Source organism: Mauremys mutica, chromosome 10 (assembly GCF_020497125.1).
Source record: "Mauremys mutica isolate MM-2020 ecotype Southern chromosome 10, ASM2049712v1, whole genome shotgun sequence".
NCBI lineage: Eukaryota > Metazoa > Chordata > Testudines > Geoemydidae > Mauremys > Mauremys mutica.
The window spans coordinates 28,332,820-28,353,814 of NC_059081.1; the positions used below are offsets into that span (position 1 = coordinate 28,332,820).

The 20,995-nt window shown below is 40.1% G+C and overlaps 1 protein-coding gene across 6 annotated transcripts in view; it reads left to right on the plus strand.

The window, feature by feature from the left end:
• Window positions 1–20,995, plus strand: part of GALNT13 (polypeptide N-acetylgalactosaminyltransferase 13) — a 492,985-nt gene that overhangs the window by 254,887 nt on the left and 217,103 nt on the right. The window contains exon 1 of one of the 6 annotated variants that reach the window (XM_045032704.1): window positions 1,483–1,574. The exons of 4 other annotated variants lie outside the window; for them this stretch is intronic. In XM_045032704.1, the coding sequence (XP_044888639.1) occupies window positions 1,511–1,574 (64 nt within the window). In that variant the 5' untranslated portion in view covers window positions 1,483–1,510. Of the gene's footprint in view, window positions 1–1,482; window positions 1,575–1,885; window positions 1,911–20,995 lie in introns of those variants that run through there. One more of the 6 variants, XM_045032705.1, reaches the window with a different exon arrangement.

Below are 20,995 nucleotides of genomic sequence, written 5' to 3' on the forward strand. Positions count from 1 at the left end.
ACACCTGCTTAGAATTGAGAAATTGACTTTTGTAAAGTCTGTATATTCTGTTGGTTTGACTCCTCTTTAATTTCTGTAAGAAAATGAAAACTTTTAAGCAGTACATTGAACTACTAAACAGAACAATTAAATATGTTTTAAGAAATTTATTTTCTCCCAACTCTAATGAACTGATATTGTTGTACCAATATAATAAAAACCAGCAGGATCTTATTAAGAGGGATAAGGCAAAGATGCCACATTTATTGTAAATACCATAACAAAACAAAAGACAATGTTTTCCTACTTGTTTCCATTACTACTTATTCCTTATACACACACACACACATATTCATCCACACAATCATTCATTCAGGTTCTGTATAGATGTTATAGTTACCAGCCTAGATGTTGCTCATGCCAAGTTACTGGCCAGGTATCTTGGTCATGAGGATGGAGCCGAGTCTGTGTCAGATGCATCTGATGCTCCTGGAGGCTGGCGGCAGAACCATAGACTCAAAGTCCTCAGTCTTTAGAGTCCAGTTTTATAGGGATTTTTCCCTATGTTAGTTGATAGGAGTTGCTTCATTCTGCTGTTGCTAAATCAATCAGCAGATGGCTGGCTCCATGTTATTAGATGTTTTGTTTTTCCTTCCTTTGAGGTGTGGTGGGTGGATTCCAGTTTGCCCTCCGGGGGTCATCTGGTTGATCCCACTTGACACCTTGTTCAGCCAACACTGAATTCTTCAGACTGGTAACTCCCTAACCATTCAGTCACATACATTCTCTCTCTATCTTAATCACATCTATTTCACTGTCTCTTTGCTTTTTGGGGTGTTACCAATTTATGTGAGACTCCCTGTCTTTTAACAATCAAAGATAAAGTGAGATGAAAACTTACAGAGGGTGGGGGTTTCTATCTATACACTATAACAGCTACTGTTTTGGCTTACTTAGAGTTAATTAAAATGTTTAACAAGTTTTATGCAAAGTATTTCTTTGAGCTTAACAAGTTTTATACCAAGTATCTCTTTGAGCAGACTTTACACAGACACAGCTGGTGGCTTGCAGGTTAGAAGCTAAATGTTGGGAATCACAAATTTACTTCTAACATAAACCTTAAGTTATAAAGTATTAATTAACAATAAATCAATAAATCATTTCTCATATAAACCATGTTTAATATAAACCTTCTTTAATATCCCTACATAATATGCTTTGCTAAGGATTGTAGCATCTGCTTTGTGCTGTATATTTCAAAACTAATCCAAGGTCCAGTTTAGATACCTGAATCATGTGACCAAGAATTAGTTTGGTTATGTAATGTTTGAATAATAATTTGCACCTTTATCTGATGATCGCAAATTAATTTGCAAAGAACAATAATTCAAGCCCCACAGTGCTTCTGTGACATAGGTTTGACAGCTATTTCACAGGTGGATAATATAAGGCACAGATAATTTAAGCAATGACCCCAAGGTCTCAGTCAGTTGGGAATGGAATCCTGGAGTCATGACGATGCCCTGAGCAAATGGAATCAGTTATGCAGTCCCCAACTTTGTGTTTTCCTGAAGTGATTGGATGTACAGAGACAAGTATGGCAAAGTATATAGAAAAAGACTAGTTAGCTAGCCCATTTGTGAAGCAGTTTGTTTTTTGATGTAGGATTTGATTTGGACACCAAATAAGTGCATTCTCATGAGAAAGCTAAAGTAGGGCAGCTACCTAGAGAAACTAAATGACTCAGTGTATTTCCTCTGAAAGCCTTAAGCTTCAATTTAATTGGCTAAATGCGTCAGTTCTGTAACCGCTAAAAGGATAGAAGTCTAACTGTATTGATGTATTCTTTGGAAAGATTTAAACCCTTGGACAGACATCTGACCCGTATCGGTGGATCCAGTTAGAAACTGTCAGTATAAGACAAATTTGCTGTGGGTAAAATCCATTTTTAATTTACTTAAAATGTCTTTTCTTGCATCACTGTCATAATTTCATCTCTGGTGCTTGGCGTTTTAAAGGCCAATTGGAAGCACTTAGTGTTTCTCCCCCATTTTATGTTTTTGCAATGTGGATTCCAAGACAAAAATTTGGTCAATCAAGGTGGGCTGCTTAGGTTTTGTTCCATCCCTCACATGATCCCCTGGTCCAACACTCAGCATGGTGAAGAATAGGAGTATTGGGCCATGTCTGCCATTCTTCTTCATCCACAGTAGTAGCTGTACTCTTTGAGAGGCACACTTTCTATTACATAGGGAGACTTGAGATTTCTGTTTTCTCTGTAGACCACTTTTAAAAGATGCTAGTCTAATGCACAGTTAGTTTACTCAGGCCGTGTGCTCTTTCCCATTTTTCATGAGTTCAAGGGATGCCCCTAAATATACTTTTCCTAGGATAAAAAAACCCATACTGCTGCCAGCAGTAGCACAGAACTGCAGAAGTAACATTTGATCTTTGCGCTGGGAGGGGTGGCTATGGGGAGGCAAAGACAAATTTGGGGGTAGCTATAGCTCCCGCAAGTCCCCCTAGTGCTGCCCCTGCCTGTGTGTCTGATTGGCAAAAAACAGTAATGTATAATTCGACAATCTCAGTGTTCTGATTGGTCTGCAGCTTAATGCAGCTCTTCAGCTGCTGAACAATCAAGTCCTCTGTCTCAGTCCCACCATTTTAGTCTCAAGGTGACAAACCTGCGTTCATGATACAATCCCCAGAGTCCAATTTCCTTAAAATGGTGATAGTACAAATATATATTTTGTTTAGGAACAACAATCACTGCATTATATGTTTACAATACTTTTTGAAGTAAATACACTACATTGTGACAGAAAGATGTTATTTTCTAAACTGCTAGATTTAAATTATATGTTTTATAGCAGTTGCTCTGTTTCCTGCATGTACTCATGACCCCCACATCATAACCCCATGACACCCTAAAGGGTCACGACCTCCCCAGTGTGAGAATCCCTGTCCTAGAAGATACCTCAGTACATTTAAGGCAATACCTTAAAAGATAAATGCTTCTTTTTTAATGGCAATTACATTGTGATTGGTGTAATAAGCCTTGCACAGTATATAAGAATAAATCTGTTTATCTCCTTGCTCTCCTGCATTATGGCTTGTCACAAACTAGAACCATATGGTTCGTTTTACTGGGCAGTAAAGTGTATATGTTTTATACACTGTATTGTAACATACATTCTGATCAAGTGTATACACAATATATAAAATAATATCTCAAGATCAAATACAAAGATTCTTATGTTTTCAGTTCTAATGTGACCAAATGGATAACCTCCTTTACAGACCTTGGGCCAGATCCTCAGCTAGTATAAATTGGTGTAGCTCCATTGATTTCATGCCAGTTTGTTAGCTGAGGATCATGCTGTATGACTCTTCGATTGCTTATTTCCCTGCCTCAGAAATCTTAGTTAACCAGGATGCTGCTTTTTTGGGCGCTTTGCCTTTTGTATATATAGAAAACATGCATGGACAGGAGGCACACATACCAATTTAGGAAAAGAAGGAAAACAGTAAAGTTTTCTATTGCTTTGGAAGTAAGAGAAGAATTGCTGTAGGACAGTGTCTTGCATACAGTACTGAAAAACCTTGAATGATACAGTGGTTTAGAAAGTCCATCTTTTGAAGTTTTATCTTTGAATATAGGTACTGCATACATTGGATCAAATTAGGAGCCAAGCACTTTCATCTTGGTCACAGGTGGACATTAACAATGCAAAACTAGTGTCAATGTCTCATGATCAGCACCTCCGTGTCTGCTACATGCTAATCCCTGCATAGATTATTACTGCTAGGGGCTTGGGAACGCCGTACAACAAGTGGGCCAGGCACTTTGAACACAGGATGCAGCCCAGAATGCCCTCTATGCAGCTTTAACCAGGGAGGTCAAGACGTGGATTGTGAGCCACAGAGATTTTTGAGGTGCAAGATTTGGAGTGCCTTTTCTTTCTGGGCACCTGCCTAGTCTTGGCCCAAACCCTGAATTTACCTCACATTTTGTAATTAAGAAGCCTCTGTAATTCCAGTTTAAACTCAGAAATATTACTACTCCTTATATCCCTTCTTCCTTTCTGCCCAGCCTTAGGATAAAGGCTATGTAGGTTTGATTTTGTTTTCTTTATTATATAGACCACAAAGGCACCCTAGATCCCTGAATGTTATACAAAGTAAGGTTTCGGAGTAGCAGCCGTGTTAGTCTGTATCTGCAAAAAGAACAGGAGCACTTGTGGCACTTTAGAGACTAACACATTTATTTGAGCATAAGCTTTCGTGGGCTACAGCCCACTTCATCGGACGCATAAAATGGAACATATAGTGAGGAGATATATATACACATACAGAGAACATGAAAAGGTGGGAGTTGCCCAATCAACTCTAAGAGGCTAATTAATTAAGATGAACTGTTGTCAGCAGGAGAAAAAAGCTTCTGTAGTGATAATCAAGATCCCACCTTTTCATGTTCTCTGTATGTATATATATCGCCTCACTATATGTTCCATTCTATGCGTCCAATGAAGTGGGCTGTAGCCCACGAAAGCTTATGCTCAGATAAATTTGTTAGTCTCTAAGGGTAGGTCCATACTTACCCGCCGGGTCGATGCGGAGAGTTCGACTTCTCGAATAAATAAATTTAGATTTATTTAATCTAGATGCGATAGTTCGAACTCCGGATGTGCTCCCGTCGACTCCAGAACTCCACCACCACGAACGGCGGTGGCAGAGTCGACGGGGGAGCCGCGAACTTCGACCCCGCGGCGTCTGGACGGGTGAGTAGTTCGAACTAAGGTAGTTCGAGTTCAGCTACGCTATTCGTGTAGCTGAACTTGCGTACCTTAGTTTGACCCCCCACCTTAGTGTAGACCAGGCCTAAGGTGCCACATATACAAAGTAAGAGCGTCATATGATAGAAAGGAAATATTAGATTTGATATATGTGTAACAAGATTTTTGAAAATTTAACATTTGTAACTTAAGCACCTGTTAATATCTCAGATCACTGTATTATTTTCTTTAAAACAAAATGAATTCAACATTTTAAAACAAATAGATATGAATTGGAAATTAATTCAAGATGAAAACACACAGTGACACGTCCTGGTTATAGAAATCCTTCTGACATCATTTATTGATACCACATTCTAAAATTTTTGAAGCTTCAGCCTTTAAATCCACTGTAAAATAATTTTTAAGATCAGCTCAGTAAAGCTTCATAAATTTTCTGATTTGACTTTTGAACCTGGTATGGCCCAAATCTTCTCCTCTGTGCTCAAGTAAAGAGAGAAGGATGAGGAGAGTTCCAGGTCAGTTGGAGCCAGGGGAAATAGAATCATCAGGTCCGTAGTAGTCAATTTAGCTGCTACACCCTCCCTAGTGGGGTTAGATCTGGCATCCTGAATTATTTTGATGTACTCGCATGTAGGGAATGCAGGAAGTTATTTACTGTATTACAAGTGCAGCCCACATGCTTTGTACAGCAGCAATTGATTTGAAAGACCAAAGAAAGGGAGAGGAGCAATGGGGAGAAGACCTGGACTATTTTGTTTGAACCCTTTATTCCCTACACATGTGCAGAGAGCAGAGCAGGGCAGCTCAGCTTGAAGGACCTAGATGGACTCGTGGTGTGGCAGATAATGGATGTGCTCAGTAGTTGTTTCTGAAACTGTTTAGAAAGTTTCCATTAAGGATAAGCAATCTTACAGGCCTCACTCATATTCATAATCTGAGAGCTGAGACAATCAGAGTTCAGAGAGGAAAGACTAGAAATATGGGAGTTGGAGACAAATACATTCCTGTGGACCCAGTGGGTGATCAATGCAGGACCAAGAGACGTGTCCGCTGTGAGGGCTGCATCCCAATATCTATACCATTCTGAAAACAAGTGAGTAATTACTTCAGCTTTACTTACTGGGGTTGTCTAATTTATTAGTTTATAGACTAACGTATAGTCTACCATAATGCATGTACCTAGAGGGAGAACTGTAAGGGGGAGCATTTGTCTCCCCTAGAAGCGACAGGGACTCTGAAAACTATGCTTCACTATAAACTAACTGCTTTAAATTGGGATTCTGTTTAAGTTAAAGAGAACAGGAGGCAGAGTTCAGTCAGGTGAGAGTTTGTAAATCCTAACCTGATTTAGGTTTATTGGGAAAATATAGTACCCTATAGAGTAAGAACCTTATAGAAATCTAGGGAAAGGGATATTTTATATATTGATCGCAATACTTGTACTACTTGGGATACAAGCTACACCAGAAAATGAGGAGACCAGTCAGCTGTTATCCTAAGAACTGGAATGCTGTTTAGCTATAAGGATCCTCAGACATGTGTTTGCTGACAAGGCTCTGAAGAATCTGGAAAAGAACAGAGGTGTTGTTTCGATCTTCTTAAGCTTTTGAAATATCCAGGAATCCACGTTACGTATTATGGCCACAGAGAGACTAAGAAATCATCTCTGAAAGAAGATCAAAGGGGAATGTGTTTATATATGCTTGCTAAAGAACAGAAGTGCAAATATTATGTTGAAGCTTTACACTGAAATATATGTCGCAGCAGCAAAGTGATGGAAGTGTGTATAAGAAACATCAATAGTTTTACTATTTAATAGAATTTTTAAAAAGTTATTAATGTTTTCCAAATGCTGTTTACAACTTTTTTTGTGTTTAAATATTTATTCAGTATGAATTGGTAGTACACTTTCTTTAAGGCTAACTGAAAGCTGTTGTTGACATCTACCTATATTCAGCTTTTTGCACACAACGGCCCTAAAGGTTTAACTCTGTAATGCTTTCCAAAATGTCCAGAAAAGACGTACTTTTCGCCTTTTCAGCAAGAGTTAAGCTGAGATTCAGGAAAAGGGGAGTGTAATAGCATTTTACATAATTTACCCCCAGCAGTCCAACTACACCAATGGTGATCAGGGACTGCCACTTTTTACACAAGCAAAAGAGCATATATATTCATAGAAAAATAAGGTCCTATATTAGGATACAGAGTTGTACATTTTGGCGTAGCTCTACTTGGTTGTGTTCCATGTGTGCTTTTATAAAGAACATGCTTAAAATTTGATTTTTAATTTCAACAGGAGTAGCTGTTAATGACTACAATATATACAAAGTACAGTCAAACCTCGCAATAACGCACCCCGCCATAACGCAAAATCGCATATAACGCGATCATAAGTTGGCTCCCCTTTAAGGCCTAATACCAGTGGTCCCCAACGCCATGGCACCCGCCGGGACATTGATGTGCCCCTGCCTAGTGCCCAGCAGGGGAGAGAAGCTGCGGCCCCGTGCCTGCTGGGGACAGAGAACTCCAGGGCTGCAGGCGCTGGTGCTCTTTGTCCCCGTCAGGCGCAGGGCCGTGGCTTCTCTCCGGCTTCAAGAGGGGCCGCGGCCCCATGCCTGCCGGGGACAGAGAACTCCAGGGCTGCGGGCGCCGGTGCTCTCTGTCCCTGGCAGGCGCGGGGCCGCAGCTTCTCTCCGGCTTCAAGAGGGGCCGCGGCCCCGCGCCTGCCGGGGACAGAGAACTCCAGGGCTTCGGGCGCCGGTGCTCTCTGTTCCCGGCGTGCGCAGGGGCCGTGGCTTCTCTCCCCTGCTGGGCACTAGGTGGCGCACATCAATGCACCGCGTTGGGGACCACTGACTTAAACTGACCGGCTTGAAACCCCGCTATACTGCGATCCCGCATTTATCGCGATGGAATTTTTTGGACCCCAAACATCGCGTTATAGCGGGGTTTCACTGTAACTGATCATGTTTGTGCTGGGTACAAACAGTGGAAATATATTTGTGGTATTATAATAGTTACTCAGGCCTGGAGTTGTCCATGTTGATCTAAAAATAAGCACTTAGGTATAAAAAGGTACAAATTTTAACAGAATGTACAACTTTTAAAACCTGTACAATTTGATATCAGAGATCTGTCAGTTTCCTTTTCTTCCTCTGCAATATCTCCTCAGGCTCAGTAACCTCACTGCATTGTATACAAACCCAGTAAGTTACAAAGTAGCAGTAGTTTGAAGGCTAGGACTATAACAGGGTTTTAAAGAGAACTAAATAAATTCATGGAGGTTAAGTCCATTAATGGCTATTAGCCAGGAAGGGTAAGGAATGGTGTCCCTTGCCTCTGTTTGTCAGAGGGTGGCGATGGATGGCAGGAGAGAGATCACTTGATCATTACCTGTTCGGTTCACCCCTCTGGGGCACCTGGCATTGGCCACTGTCGGCAGACATGATACTGGGCTGGATGGACCTCTGGCCTGACCCAATATGGCCATTCTTATGTTATGTAGTTTTGGAAATAAGCTTTATTTCCAGGCAGTCACAATAGTCTATGACCCCAGAGCCCAAAAGTTAGGTCTTTTCTTGGTACGGTAAAAACAGCTATAGCAGCTTTCCTATATATATATATAATATAAAATATTGAACTATGGTTGTATTGGACAAAGTGCCCATTGTATTGCATTTAAATTTAATTAACTGCCGTATTTATTCAGAAGTTGGGCATATTGGTTTTACAGTAACTAGTGCCAAATTTAATGCATCCCACTCCAATAATTAAGTTAATTAAAATTATTAAAAATCCTCAACCAGTTCCCTGAGTAGAATATATCAATAGCCTATGTGACAGGTGAATATTACAGCCGCTTTTTACTGATTGAGATGGAAATTCTAGTGCCTTCTGTGCTCTTTTCACTAACAAAGCACTGCACATGCCCTTTTATAAGAATGGGCTGTGATGGGCAGTGGAAACTCCAAAAGTTGCATTTTGCACAATGCCCTCTGTGTTTTTTTTTGTTGGCAGGATTTCCCCCATCCTTAACCTCTCCCACTGAAGAAGCTGCAGGTTTTACATCCAAACTCATGGTTTCCCCAAGACGTTCCTCTGCACAGATTTTAGAGATACAGCAGAAACAAGGGCTTCCATAAACATGCCTCTCTCTTGCCTCTGCATTGTTATCCAGGTCACCAACCCCTGGCTTTGTGCTCCTGGTGATCTCCTTAGTGGAGGTGGTGGTCTAAACTGCGGAGGGGAAATGGCATAAATTATGCCAGCTTCCTCCATGTGATTTGGGGAAGACACTGGTAGAGCACAGCTGCCTTCCGATCTACATCAAATCCAGGAAACTAGAATCCTGTGAGGTGCTTCTGCATAGCTGGGTGGAGTGGAGAACAAGCGACAGAGTTTGGAGGAGGAGCTGTGAGCAGAGAACCCCTTCTGTATAAGTAGGGTGACCAGACAGCAAGTGTGAAAAATTGGGACATGGGGTCGGGGGTAATAGGTGCCTACATAAGGCAAAGCCCCAAATATTGGGACTGTCCCTATAAAATTGGGACATCTGTTCACCCTATGTATAAGGATCTATAGAGGATGAATGGAGCCATTGTTTTGTGAGCTTAAAATTAATGGCTGAGATTTTCAAAGCTACCTACCTTTCAAAGCTAACAGATTTGGATGCTGAGATTAATCAGAATTGGATGTTCAAATCCCCTAGGCAGGTTTTAGAATCTCACCCTATATCTCTGTGGCCTGTAAATGATGTATGGCGGAGTGTCTGCTACAAAAACTTTTCTGTGAATATCCATTCCGCTTTCTCTGTATTCAGACCCTGTTTTGTGTTCACTTTTTGTGTATATTCTAAGGAAACAAGCTTCACTGGGGTGAGAACTTGCAGAAAACTGAATGTTAACTTGAATTCTCAAATTTTCAACAAAAGCCAATTTCATAGTATACAAGCTGAAATTGGTGATATTGCTGGCTTGTAGTTACATACATAATCCAATGCCATCTCTGACATGAATCAATACCATTTTTGATGCTTCAGCCGTTAGACCCACAGATGACTTATATACTGAAGTAATAATACAATGACTTTTGCAGTGGATTGTCTATGACTAAACTTCAGACCAATACTTATTCTCAGAAAAAATATGAAACAATTATAATTAATATATTTCACAATTTTGCCATTTGTTTGCAGGAAGTTTACAAATAAGAAAAGAGGTGAAATTTCTTGAATAAGTTACGGGATAAGAATTATTCATTATGCTGTAGTACAAAGGCTGTCCTAAAAAGGGGAAATCTTAACTCAAGTAACATTTTCTCTAGCCTAGAGCAAAGAATGTAATTTCTATAAACAAGTTACTGATTTGTGCTGCTAAACTTAATGTAATAGCACAATGAATCTTATATCAAATATCACTTGGGATAATGTGTAATGCTCAAAATGCAACTCTTCTGTGGCTCCACAGGGTGTTGATTCAAATGGCAGTTCAGAAAATAAGTAATTCCACTATTCATAAATAAATTGATTTATTCAGGGATAATCTCTTTTCCTCTGAGATAAGTAGCAGGGTTGGTTTTAATGGCTACAGAATATTCTAGGCTATGGCGTTGAGTAAGAAGTGCATGGGAGAAAGGATTTCAAATTTGGGCAGAATGCTATCTGGACTTTGCATCAGTATGAAGAAAACAGGAGAAGCCATTGGGCCAGATCCTCAGCCCCTGCCCTGAAATACATTTTCATCCTTTATAAGGGTTTCTATTAATATTAATAGGAGTTGTAAGTTGGGATCTCAATGCATCATGCTGAGAATTTTACCCTTTCAATTTTGTCCCTGCATGTTCTTCTAGTCCCTTTTTAAAATGGTGAATTGTATTTTTGTCTTGAAAATTTAAATCAGAAGTAGTTAATTACTATGAAACTGTCATGTTTTAATTATAATTTACAGTATGGAATAGCATATTTTAATATGATTCAGTGTTATTGAAACAGCTGTAAATGAGAAATGATTAAAAATCCTGCAAATAATGCAGTTTTTTGTAGGGAATGGTCCACTTTTTAGAAGTAGGTTTTTCACTCTGGGAGCAGCAGAAACATTCAGAAGGCTATAGAAATTCTGTTCCAGATTCCATGGATTGTTTGTAGGGTGCTGATGATGTCCTAAGAATGAATTGCTAAATGTAGGAACTCTAGAGAAAATCTGAAATTCCTCTTAGGAAAGTACTGTGTGCTGTTAATTTGGGCAGAATTGCATATTCTCCCTCAGGGTTCACCAGTAGTAGGAGTTAACACCCAGTAGAGTGGTAATGAATCAAAGACTTTTTTTTTCACCAAGTGGATCTGTTTGTCTTTCATACCAGTTTCACGGTTCCTCACTTCTGCCGCAGATGTCCAAGGCTTGGAAAAGGGGCAAGAATAGTGCACTTTCTGTAGAGGGAGTTCCAGTCTTCCTGCCATTCCTTTCACTTGAAGAGTGACACAAAATCAGGAAGGATGTTTGCTCCTGTCTGACCCTAATAGTTTTGGTTTGGGACAGCAGAGCTTTGTTTATACACCACCAGCAGTTAGTATGGTAATTATCCTTCTTTCTTCACCCAATCCCACATTTCTACACATACACACACTCACTGTTGTAATTTTTTGGTTTTCCAGATCGTCTCCTTCAGGGATGTCATCCTGCACACTGATCCCAGCTTGTCCAGACCTCCCACCTAGTTCATAAGTATAAAATAGTTGTATCTGGTGTTTCTTCATTTAATCTCTCTTCTTTTACCATTTATTTTTGCTGAAATGTCATTGGGCTTCAGTGTACTGGATGAGTGTTTCCCTCTTACCCTTTGCATTTGGTTACTTTTTCTCCTAGACTCCTGTTTTCGTGTGGATTGATGTGTTGGGGTGTTCACCCCACACATGACTGGAGGGGTTAAAGTGGCTAGGCAGGCCAATTAACTGCCCAGGCTGCACCTGAAGGAGGCAGGGAGCTGGCCACTAATTGGAAATAGGCTCAGGTCGGTAGGACCAGGAGGGGCCTGTATAAAGCCCAGGAGCTGTAAGCAGAAAGGGGCTATAAGAAGTAGTTTGTAGTCACTCCCTGGGAGGAGGGAGTTTAGGCTGGCAAACCCTGAAAGAGGGGGAAGCTCGGTAGGCAGGAAGGAAGAAAGAAGCCAAGGGAAACTGCAGCAAGGGGTAGGACTGTACAGACCTTGGCTGCTTGTTATAGGGTTCCTGGGCTGGACCCTACTGTAGAGGACAGGCCTGGGTTCCCCTGCCAGCCATTGGGAAATGGCACAGGGTGTTGGAGACACCAGCTGTTCAAAGTGCTTGAAGGACTTTGATTTCACTGGAAGGAGAGGACCTTAGTGACCTGTCTGGAGGGCCAAGCCATGAACGGGAAGCTGCAGCTCTGGAAGTGAGGGGCTGTAGGGTGGAAGAGAGAACAGATAGAGACACTGCCAGAGGAGGGTCCAACACCTGGCAAGAGCTAATTCCCAGAGCCACCAGGAGGAGGCAGCATGTGTGGTGAGTGGACCCCATGACAGTTGGCTAATGCTTTGCCCCCTTTTCCATGCTTATTCTGTGGGCTGCTATTGAGAAACTTAATATTTATGCTGGTAACAATCAAGTCACATGAAAAAATAATTCCTACTGTGTTGCACCAGTTAACCTATCCTCTGACTATTTGGACTACAATTGGGAGTTAGAGGAAGAGGGCAATTTTTTCTTTCAACTGCAGAAGTGCTTCGCTGATGCTTCAAGCAGCTCCATGGAAATGAAAATGCATGCATATGGTTAGTAGTGTCACATAAAAAGAGTCAAATAAGACAACTATTACTGTTTGAACTGAGTCACTATGAACAATTTATTTTATAATCTGTCATTGTTTAAATAGTCTCTTCCAATAACAAAATGTTATATGTACAAGAGAAAAAAGATAATTACTTATAAAATTACAACAAAATGAGTGACAATGTAATTGGTATGATATATTTAGATCTTTTTCATTTATGATTATTTAAGGTACAGCAATTTAGATATTGCATATATTATGGTACAGAGACTATTTAAGTTTTCATAATATGATTTTTCAATGCAGAGCTGCACTGAGTACCACATGTCAGAGATCTCATATTTCACTGCACTGTCTTAAAGTACTTATATTAGATAATTAAAGCATGTAAAAAGTCTGCCAGTGGTTTTTAAAAAATTCAATATTTCCCTTTTCGGTGCTCCTGTGATAAGATAGTGTTCATTCTTTGTCTAGAAATCATATGGGGAAATAGGAAGCCCAGTAATGGATAAGTGTCTTTATCCTCTTGAGAAAAATTTGAATATTCAGCTCAATTATCTGTGACTTCCTGTCTTTAAAATTACTGCTGAACAACTAAAAACAGATTATTGAACTGCTTCAAACTAGTCTAATATTTAATTAGACTTTGAGTTTTGATCAAAATCTAGATATGTGGGAGCTTATTTTGCCAGAGCTATTCTCATGAGCAAAACAAATAAGAGTGATACCAGTAGAAGCATTTTACTTTAAAAGTGATGTGGTCATTTACTTGTGCAAGGTTGTACAAACAGCTTCTAGCTGATCAATGCTCTTGACACTTCATAGCTCAGCATCTCCCGACCATGGGAAAATCTCGAGACTCGTAGCCAAAGCAGCTTACCAGAGTGCATATTTTGTCCTTGATTTGATCCTAATCTATGCTTACAAGTACGACATCATTATTTTCACATGCAATTACTATGGTGTTTTTGTATGCACACACACATTCACTGATATTGCTCAATACTTTACAAAAATAAAGTCTTAGATCCCTTCAGTACTTTATTCCATACATTACAACGTTTGTTTTAAAATTAAAACAATCACCATGTAATTGGCTGTTTTGTCCCTATAAGGGCAAGAGATCTTGAGCTGAGGAGACCTGGGATAGTGTGTGGGGTTAAATTAGTAGAAGCAGCTGGTACAGAGGAACTGATTCCCCTATAAAGAGTACCAGGAAGCTTTAGAGAAGAGAGGGATGCACTGAGACTGATAAGACTCCAGCAGGGAATGCTGAGCCTGCAGGGAAAAGGGCTGCAGGCAGGGATGCTTGGGAAACCCCCTGTGGGAAGGGACTTAGAGTATAGATTGGATGAGGATGGGAGTTTTTGAGAACTGTATTTTGGGAGCTATTTTATGTTAATGAATCCAGTCCCCAGGAGTTGTGTGCTGTGGTAGCTTACTTGAGAGCCCTGAGAAGTGAGAAAACTGAGGCAGTGTGACCTCAGGTCGGGGAGGGGGGTGCTTGGGAGACAGCCAGAATGTTCATGCACCACAGCTATAAATTGCTGACAGTCATGGTGAGGATTTTTCTTACAGGTACATCGATTGTCACATTTTACTGGGTGTTCCATTTAGCTAAATTAGATCAGAGCCATGACTATAATAGTAGCTAAAATACCTCTTACAAGATTTACACTGAAACTACCACATTAAAAGGAAGATAACTGGTTAGAACTTCTATAATTGGCCTGATTTCATAGAATGCAAATACTGAAATGCGTCAGTATGAACGTGTGTGTGTGTGTGTGTGTGTGTGTGTGTACGAATAAACTCTCACTTTCCTTATTTGTGGGTCATCACTTGGCGTGTTAATGAGATACTAGATGATGCTTCTTCTCAGACCCTTGCTCCAAAAGTTTGCAACCATTATTCTTTAAATAGGTTTATAGCTGTCCTAAGGTGATTTTTTCACCTGCTGCTTGCTACATCAAATTATTTCTCTGTCAGTCAGACTCAGCCACCAATTTAATTTTCTGCCCTCCAGCATCCCAGACTCTTTCCTATATCCCTCAGGCTGTCTAGCTTGAAACTGCTAACAGAAAACCCAAAGCAGTTTTGCATATCTCTAGACAGCACTTACAGTAGAAGCACTGAAAGATAAATATTTACAAGAGAGGCTACAGTGTTTACTAGTGCATTTAACTAGATTATTTAACATCAGCTACAGATTTTTCAGAATTATACAATATGAAATGCTAGCATGGAGAAATATTGTGAAGTGTATTATCAGATGTAATGATGTTTGACTTGTGCAGGATTTCGAGATAGCATGTGATGAAAACTAGAAGACTTTATCTTCTGGATTTAAGATTAGAGGCTTTGAGCAGCAAGAGGAATATGGCATAAACAATATAGTACTGTATTTGGTTGTGGTTCACCCTTTTGTTTATTGGATTCTGTGCAGAGTTGATGGCAAGAAATTCTGTGTGCTCCATGGAATGCAATACTGGTTTCCTTTCCTATTCCTGGATTTACTGTGGAGATGTAACAGAGAATTATCAGCCCAGGATGCAGAAAAAATGCCAAGTAGCAAGCTATTAGCAGGTCACCTTACCATGCAGACTCAGATGCACTGAAGTATGAAGTAGTATATTACATAAAGGATATTTTGGTGTTTCTAATGACTCTTAAAGCCTGAAGAATGTAGCAGATGATAGAACAGGAATGGAATACAAGAGTGGTACCTATACTATAATTCCTAATAGGTTTTTTGTTGCTTGAAATGTTTTTCAGCTTTTTCTGGAGTCAAGATGGGGATTGCTAACTGGTATCCTTATGGCTGTTTATGACAAAAATGCCTTAGCTAAGGAGACGACTATTGCTGGCTGTACTGAGAGGAAGGGAAACTTGAAGCAGGCCACAGAACTATGATTTGATTGCTCAGGCAAAATGGTTTGGCACCTTCTATATTTAAAAGTATATCTGAATGATGGAAAGTAAAGTGAATAAGCAACACACATCATTCTGTGAACTGAACTATAGCGAAACTTCATTACTAATGAAGCAAAAATGAGTCACAGTTTAATGCACGGGCTCTAGAGCTATTCATCATCTAAGCCACAGCAGTAGCGCAATAGCCTTATGGGCCATCTCTTCCACAGTTGCTATTAGCATGGACTGCCTTCCTCCAGTTCATGTCCAAATAACAGCCGCGTGGAAGTTATTCCTAACCAAAACTACCCTGCTATAAGTAGATTCCAGTGTATCAAACTGCTCTGAGCCTTGTTTGATGTGAGGTATTGTCACCTGCATTTGTTACCAGCTAACTCTTTGGAGGCAAGGGCTGGGTCTTGGAAAGCACCTAGCACATTTGGGGTTGGACTACAATCTAAATGACAAATAATATGAAGGAATTGCGTTTTACAGTCTTCGAAATGGCCTAGCAAAACAGTAACTTCTATCATTCTCCGTATAAAGGCAGTGTTCATAACCCCGATCCTACACCACTAGCATGCTGTGAGGTTATCGTAGTATAGCCTCTGTAGTCCACATCAACCATCATGTTGTCATTGAGGATTAGTATCCAGCTGCAGTTCATGCTTTTTCCAGCTGCAGTTTCTGATTTCAATATTAGGTCCACCACTGCTTCAGTAACTCATCATGCAACAAAACTACTACTGCTAACTTTGCCCCTACACTGGAGATACTGTGGAGTAGCAGAACCATGACACCATCACCATCAAGAGGGGAGCACTAGCCAAATATCAAGCAGGTGCACACTGGCACCAGACTTTGAGCACTGACTTCTGGTATCATGGGCTTACTATGATTCTAATTAGTGAATATGTGCATCCATCCATACACTCTCTCACACAGCAGAATGGTTAAGAGGGCCAAGAAAAGTACGTTCTGTAGCACCTCTTGCTTCTGCTCCCGTGAAGAATCAGCATGCATTCTCCATAGTGCATGCTATCGATTGCAGCATATGTGTATAACCGTAATAAATCTGTGTCCTGATATAGGTACTTCTTAGCCCTCTGTCTGCTGAGTTTCCTCATCTGATGACTTTTTCTGAGTGCCAAAGTAGGGAGCAACAGAGCAGTATAGTAGCAGCTCAAGAAACTTTTCCTGATTCCTTCATTGTCAGATCTTTCTGTCACTATTCATTGCACTGAACTCGCTCCTTTCAGCGTGGTCTATCTCTTTTCCCATTAAAGTTCACTGGCACACAACTTTTACAAAGGTCCAAGGGGTAGAGGAGCTTACCAACTTGAAACTGTGCAGGCCACAGCACTGTAAGAATGTCTTGTTCCTGTTGAAATTGGTGGCAACACGCCTGTTGACTTGAGTGTTGCATAAGCAAACCCAGGAGGTGTTGCCAGATGTGCTAGCTGGGAACCATCCTCCAGGCAAGCCTGACTGAAAGCTCATGGAAGTCAGTGGCAATACACCTATTGATTTCAGGCTGTGGATCAGGCCCGGTATGAGTATTCTGAGGATATCCTGGCTTGTTTCTACCCTCACAGCTGTCGTCAGCCAATTCATGTAGCACAGGGCAAGATTTTGGAACTGAATCCCAGAATCTGCTTTCTTTTTGGCTTCAGCATTGTCTGGGTATATATGGTTTAATGTTAACAATCCATTAATTTAATGCTTAATTGAACAGAGAAGCTTCATGCAGTTTTTGTTTTTGTAAGTTCCATTTGCTGTAGAAGAGAGAGCTGCCAATTTCTATGTATTTAAGTTTCAATGTATTAAATCAATTTTTGCACACAGAGGGGTAGAATATGGGCAAAACTGTCTCTTGCCCTATGTACCCACATAGAATGGTAAGGGAATCCTGACTCCTATGTATAGGATAGGATCCGCTATGTTGCTATCCTGGGGAAGGACAGCAATCTCTTTGGAGCTGGTATTTCCATTGATATGCAGGTGGTGGGTAGGGTTATGGAATATGCAATACCTTGATTCCATTCTCACTGTGTGATCCAGTACTGCTGGGATGGCACTGCAGGGTATGTAATCTGCTACTGGTGTATCCCAGAAAAATTAAGCATGATTTTGCACTTTTTCCTTCTTCAAAATATGAATTTTACAAAATAGAATGAAACTGCTTGGAACTTTGTAGTAACTTCCACACTGGATGTAAGAGGCACTCTGGGTCACAACTGCATCCCTGATCTGCATCTGGAGCAGTGCAGCTTTGTGCCACCCCTTACTCATGGTAGACTGTAATCTGATGATTTAGCCTTGTATATTTAAACCTTCATATTTAGCTGTATTTAATTCTGGGACTTGTTTTGGAAGCAGTACTGCTGAAGCCTAAACCAGTTTTCATGCAATTCCTTTGAGAATGAGACAGGAAAGATTGATTTTTATGTCTCATATTAGTTTTGGAATAAAAAATAAATCCATGATAATTAGGAACTGCATAATGCATAAGCTGTGTCTAGAAAGATACAGTGCTTGTACTGATAGAGAGGCAACTGGGGAAATAGAAATGCAGAAAAGCTAGCAGTCAGTACTAAAATTTCTAGATATATATGCTCCACTACCTATTTAATTTATATACTTTACACATTTCAATTCTAGTCTATACTTATTATTTCCAGATTTATTTCAACATTTATTTTGAGAGTAGAAATGAAACTCTGTTTAACAAAGCGGAATGGTTTACTGGTCAATGTGTCTTTTAAATGTTTGGGGAGAGGGAAGGGAGGGTGTGAGTCCGCCCCTACATGTGCAATATACATAAGAGATTACAGAGCCAAATGCATCATGCACCTTAAACTACCCTGCCCTTTCCACATAGACTACATCCCAAAGGAGGAATTACTAACTTCCAAAGCAGTCAATTTTTTCTTTTTTTAAATTCCCAACCAGACAAAAGTTTCCTCAATCTTTCCTGATATTTGGAATTTTTCCTTCAAATTACCTGGAGGCACAGGATGGGTAAAATTCAGCTTAGAAGACATGGTTTGAACTCTGGAAGTCCCTAGGTCAATCCCTTGTGTGTTGGCCAAAAAAGACACCCATCATATAAGTGGGGGTTTTGTCTAGAGGGGTCTGTGGCTCTCAGATGCTCAGGACGTTTCCTCTCTCCAGAGGAAGTATGTAACCCACTAGTTAGTGTGTATTATGCATCACCCTCTGTGCCTGATTCCCAAAAGGAACATCTAAAGTGACATTTAGTTGCAGTTCCTTGGTTCAGACCATAGTATTGGCCAAGATCGTGAGTGTCACAATCTATAAATAGATCACATAAGGATAAAGTGATATTCCCAGCTCCTTCTCCTTTTGGAAAAGTCATTTTTGTTTGTTTTGTTTAAGAATAGTACAACACTGATTTTAATGGTTTCTTCAGAGAACTAATTCTCAAACCTAACAATCAAATTTGAGACTGACATTTTTTCCCCTTTTCTAATGTTTTTTGAACATTTTTGGATCCAAATGACCAATCCCACAATTCTACATAACTCAACCTTTTTTTTTTTAAGAATGTAGGGTACACAGCATTTCATATTTCTTTTATCAAAAAACAAACTCGTCGTAATAAACATCAACAATTTAATATAATGCTTCCACTACTGACTGTAGTAACTAAACGAGTTAACCTGTTGAAAGCAGTAATATGGATGAATGTCAAATAGGACAGTGCTTCCATCCAAAACCAGCAATGTTGTTGTGTAGGCATTATAGAAGAGATGGTGCACAGTATGGAAGAAGAAAAGCAGGAAAGTTAAACAGGAGATGGTGATGAATTGTGTTCCTTGGCTAGTTTATACACTATTATTCAATTATCATTAAGGCTAAGATTTTGTCACACATTTTTAGTAAAAATCACGGACAGGTCATGGGCAATGAAGAAAAATTCGTGGAAGCCCGTGACCTATCCATGACTTTTACTCAAAATATGCATGACAAAATGGGGAACTGCAGGGCATTCACACCACCTGTGGCTCCCAGCTGTGGGGCACCCCCACTGTCCCTCCTGGGGTGCCCTGGCCACCTGTGGTGGCTCCCAGCCACCACGGGCAATAGGGGGACCCTGCAGCTCCCAGGCGCTGCAGGCTCAAGTCACAGAGGTCTCTGGAAGTCACAGAATCCGTGACCTCCATGACAAAATTGTAGTCCTAATTATCATTATTGTGTAATGGTTTGAAGATTTCCCAACAAACAAAATAACTCCTCACTGTCCAATGCATTCCTGCCAATTATTTACCCAAGAAGCTCTTGGTTCAGTTATCTGCACTATTATCTTTTTGTATTTCATTGAGGAAAGAAACTTGAAATTGCCTTTGTGTAAGGTAGGCAGCCTGCCTCTTTAGCATTCATCCTTACATCTAGACTGAGGACTTGTTTGGTTCAAGGATTTGAAGGACCTGTTTTGTTTTGTTTTTTTTTTGTTTTTTTGGCTAGTGGTCTATATCCAGTGGTACCAAAGACCAAAAAGAGTAGAGTTCAACTTCTTTCTGTGTAACTGGCTACGATGCAATCAGATTTTTGTCAATTGAAATAACAAGGTAATTGGGCAGTAGGAAATACTGAAAAATACTGTATGTTCAAAAACCTGTAGTGTATGAGTTTATTAATAGCTCAAACTTGGATTTCATTAATAGTTACTTACACCCAAGGTACAGTTATCGCAACTTAAATATGCACATGAAAGATCAAAATAAAAATAAATGTAAACATGTCAAATGTGTTACTGAGCTCTGGTATCATTTGAACATTCACATACTTACCTAAGCAATATTCCCTGTCTGAAGCATTTTCTGAATCATAAATTCTTTGTTTTGAAATCCACAGGCTACTGCCTCCCCCCACTCATTTCTCTTCTGCAGTCTACCAAAGATCTCAGCACTTGTAATAAGCCCTTGAGTGGGTTGTTTTCACTTCCAAAGGAAGCCTATCTGCTGTGACAGATGATGAAATATGTCTGCAGGCAGAGTGCTGGAAAAGTAGCATTTTTATTCTTTTGGGGCATGCTTCATGTCACTTTATCCCTGCATGCACCAAAAGGGTCATTGAAGGGATGAGCTGTTAATCTTGTGCTTGAAGGTAAGACTATTCTTGATAGACAAATTTCCTTGAGAAAGCATATTTGAAAAGTACTTGAAGCCTGCTTGAATATATTAAGACTCAGTGTTGTTTGTTAATTGCACTGATGAAATCAAATTAATTCTGTCATCATGAGATTCATAATTCTGCCTATTTCTGATGTAAAGTGTATATAGTTCCTGCTTTGATTATACAGGTATGTATAGTAAGATTTGCAAGATGTGGCAGTCTGCAGATATTTGTAGGTTGCCTTTGTGTCAAGATCGTGAAAGATACCGGTAATTCTAAAAATGTAGGGCCAGATCCCCAGATAGTGTAAGTTAGTGTTGCTCCATTGACTTTAGTGGACTTGCATTGATTTACACTAATTGAGGATGTGGTCCATAGTCT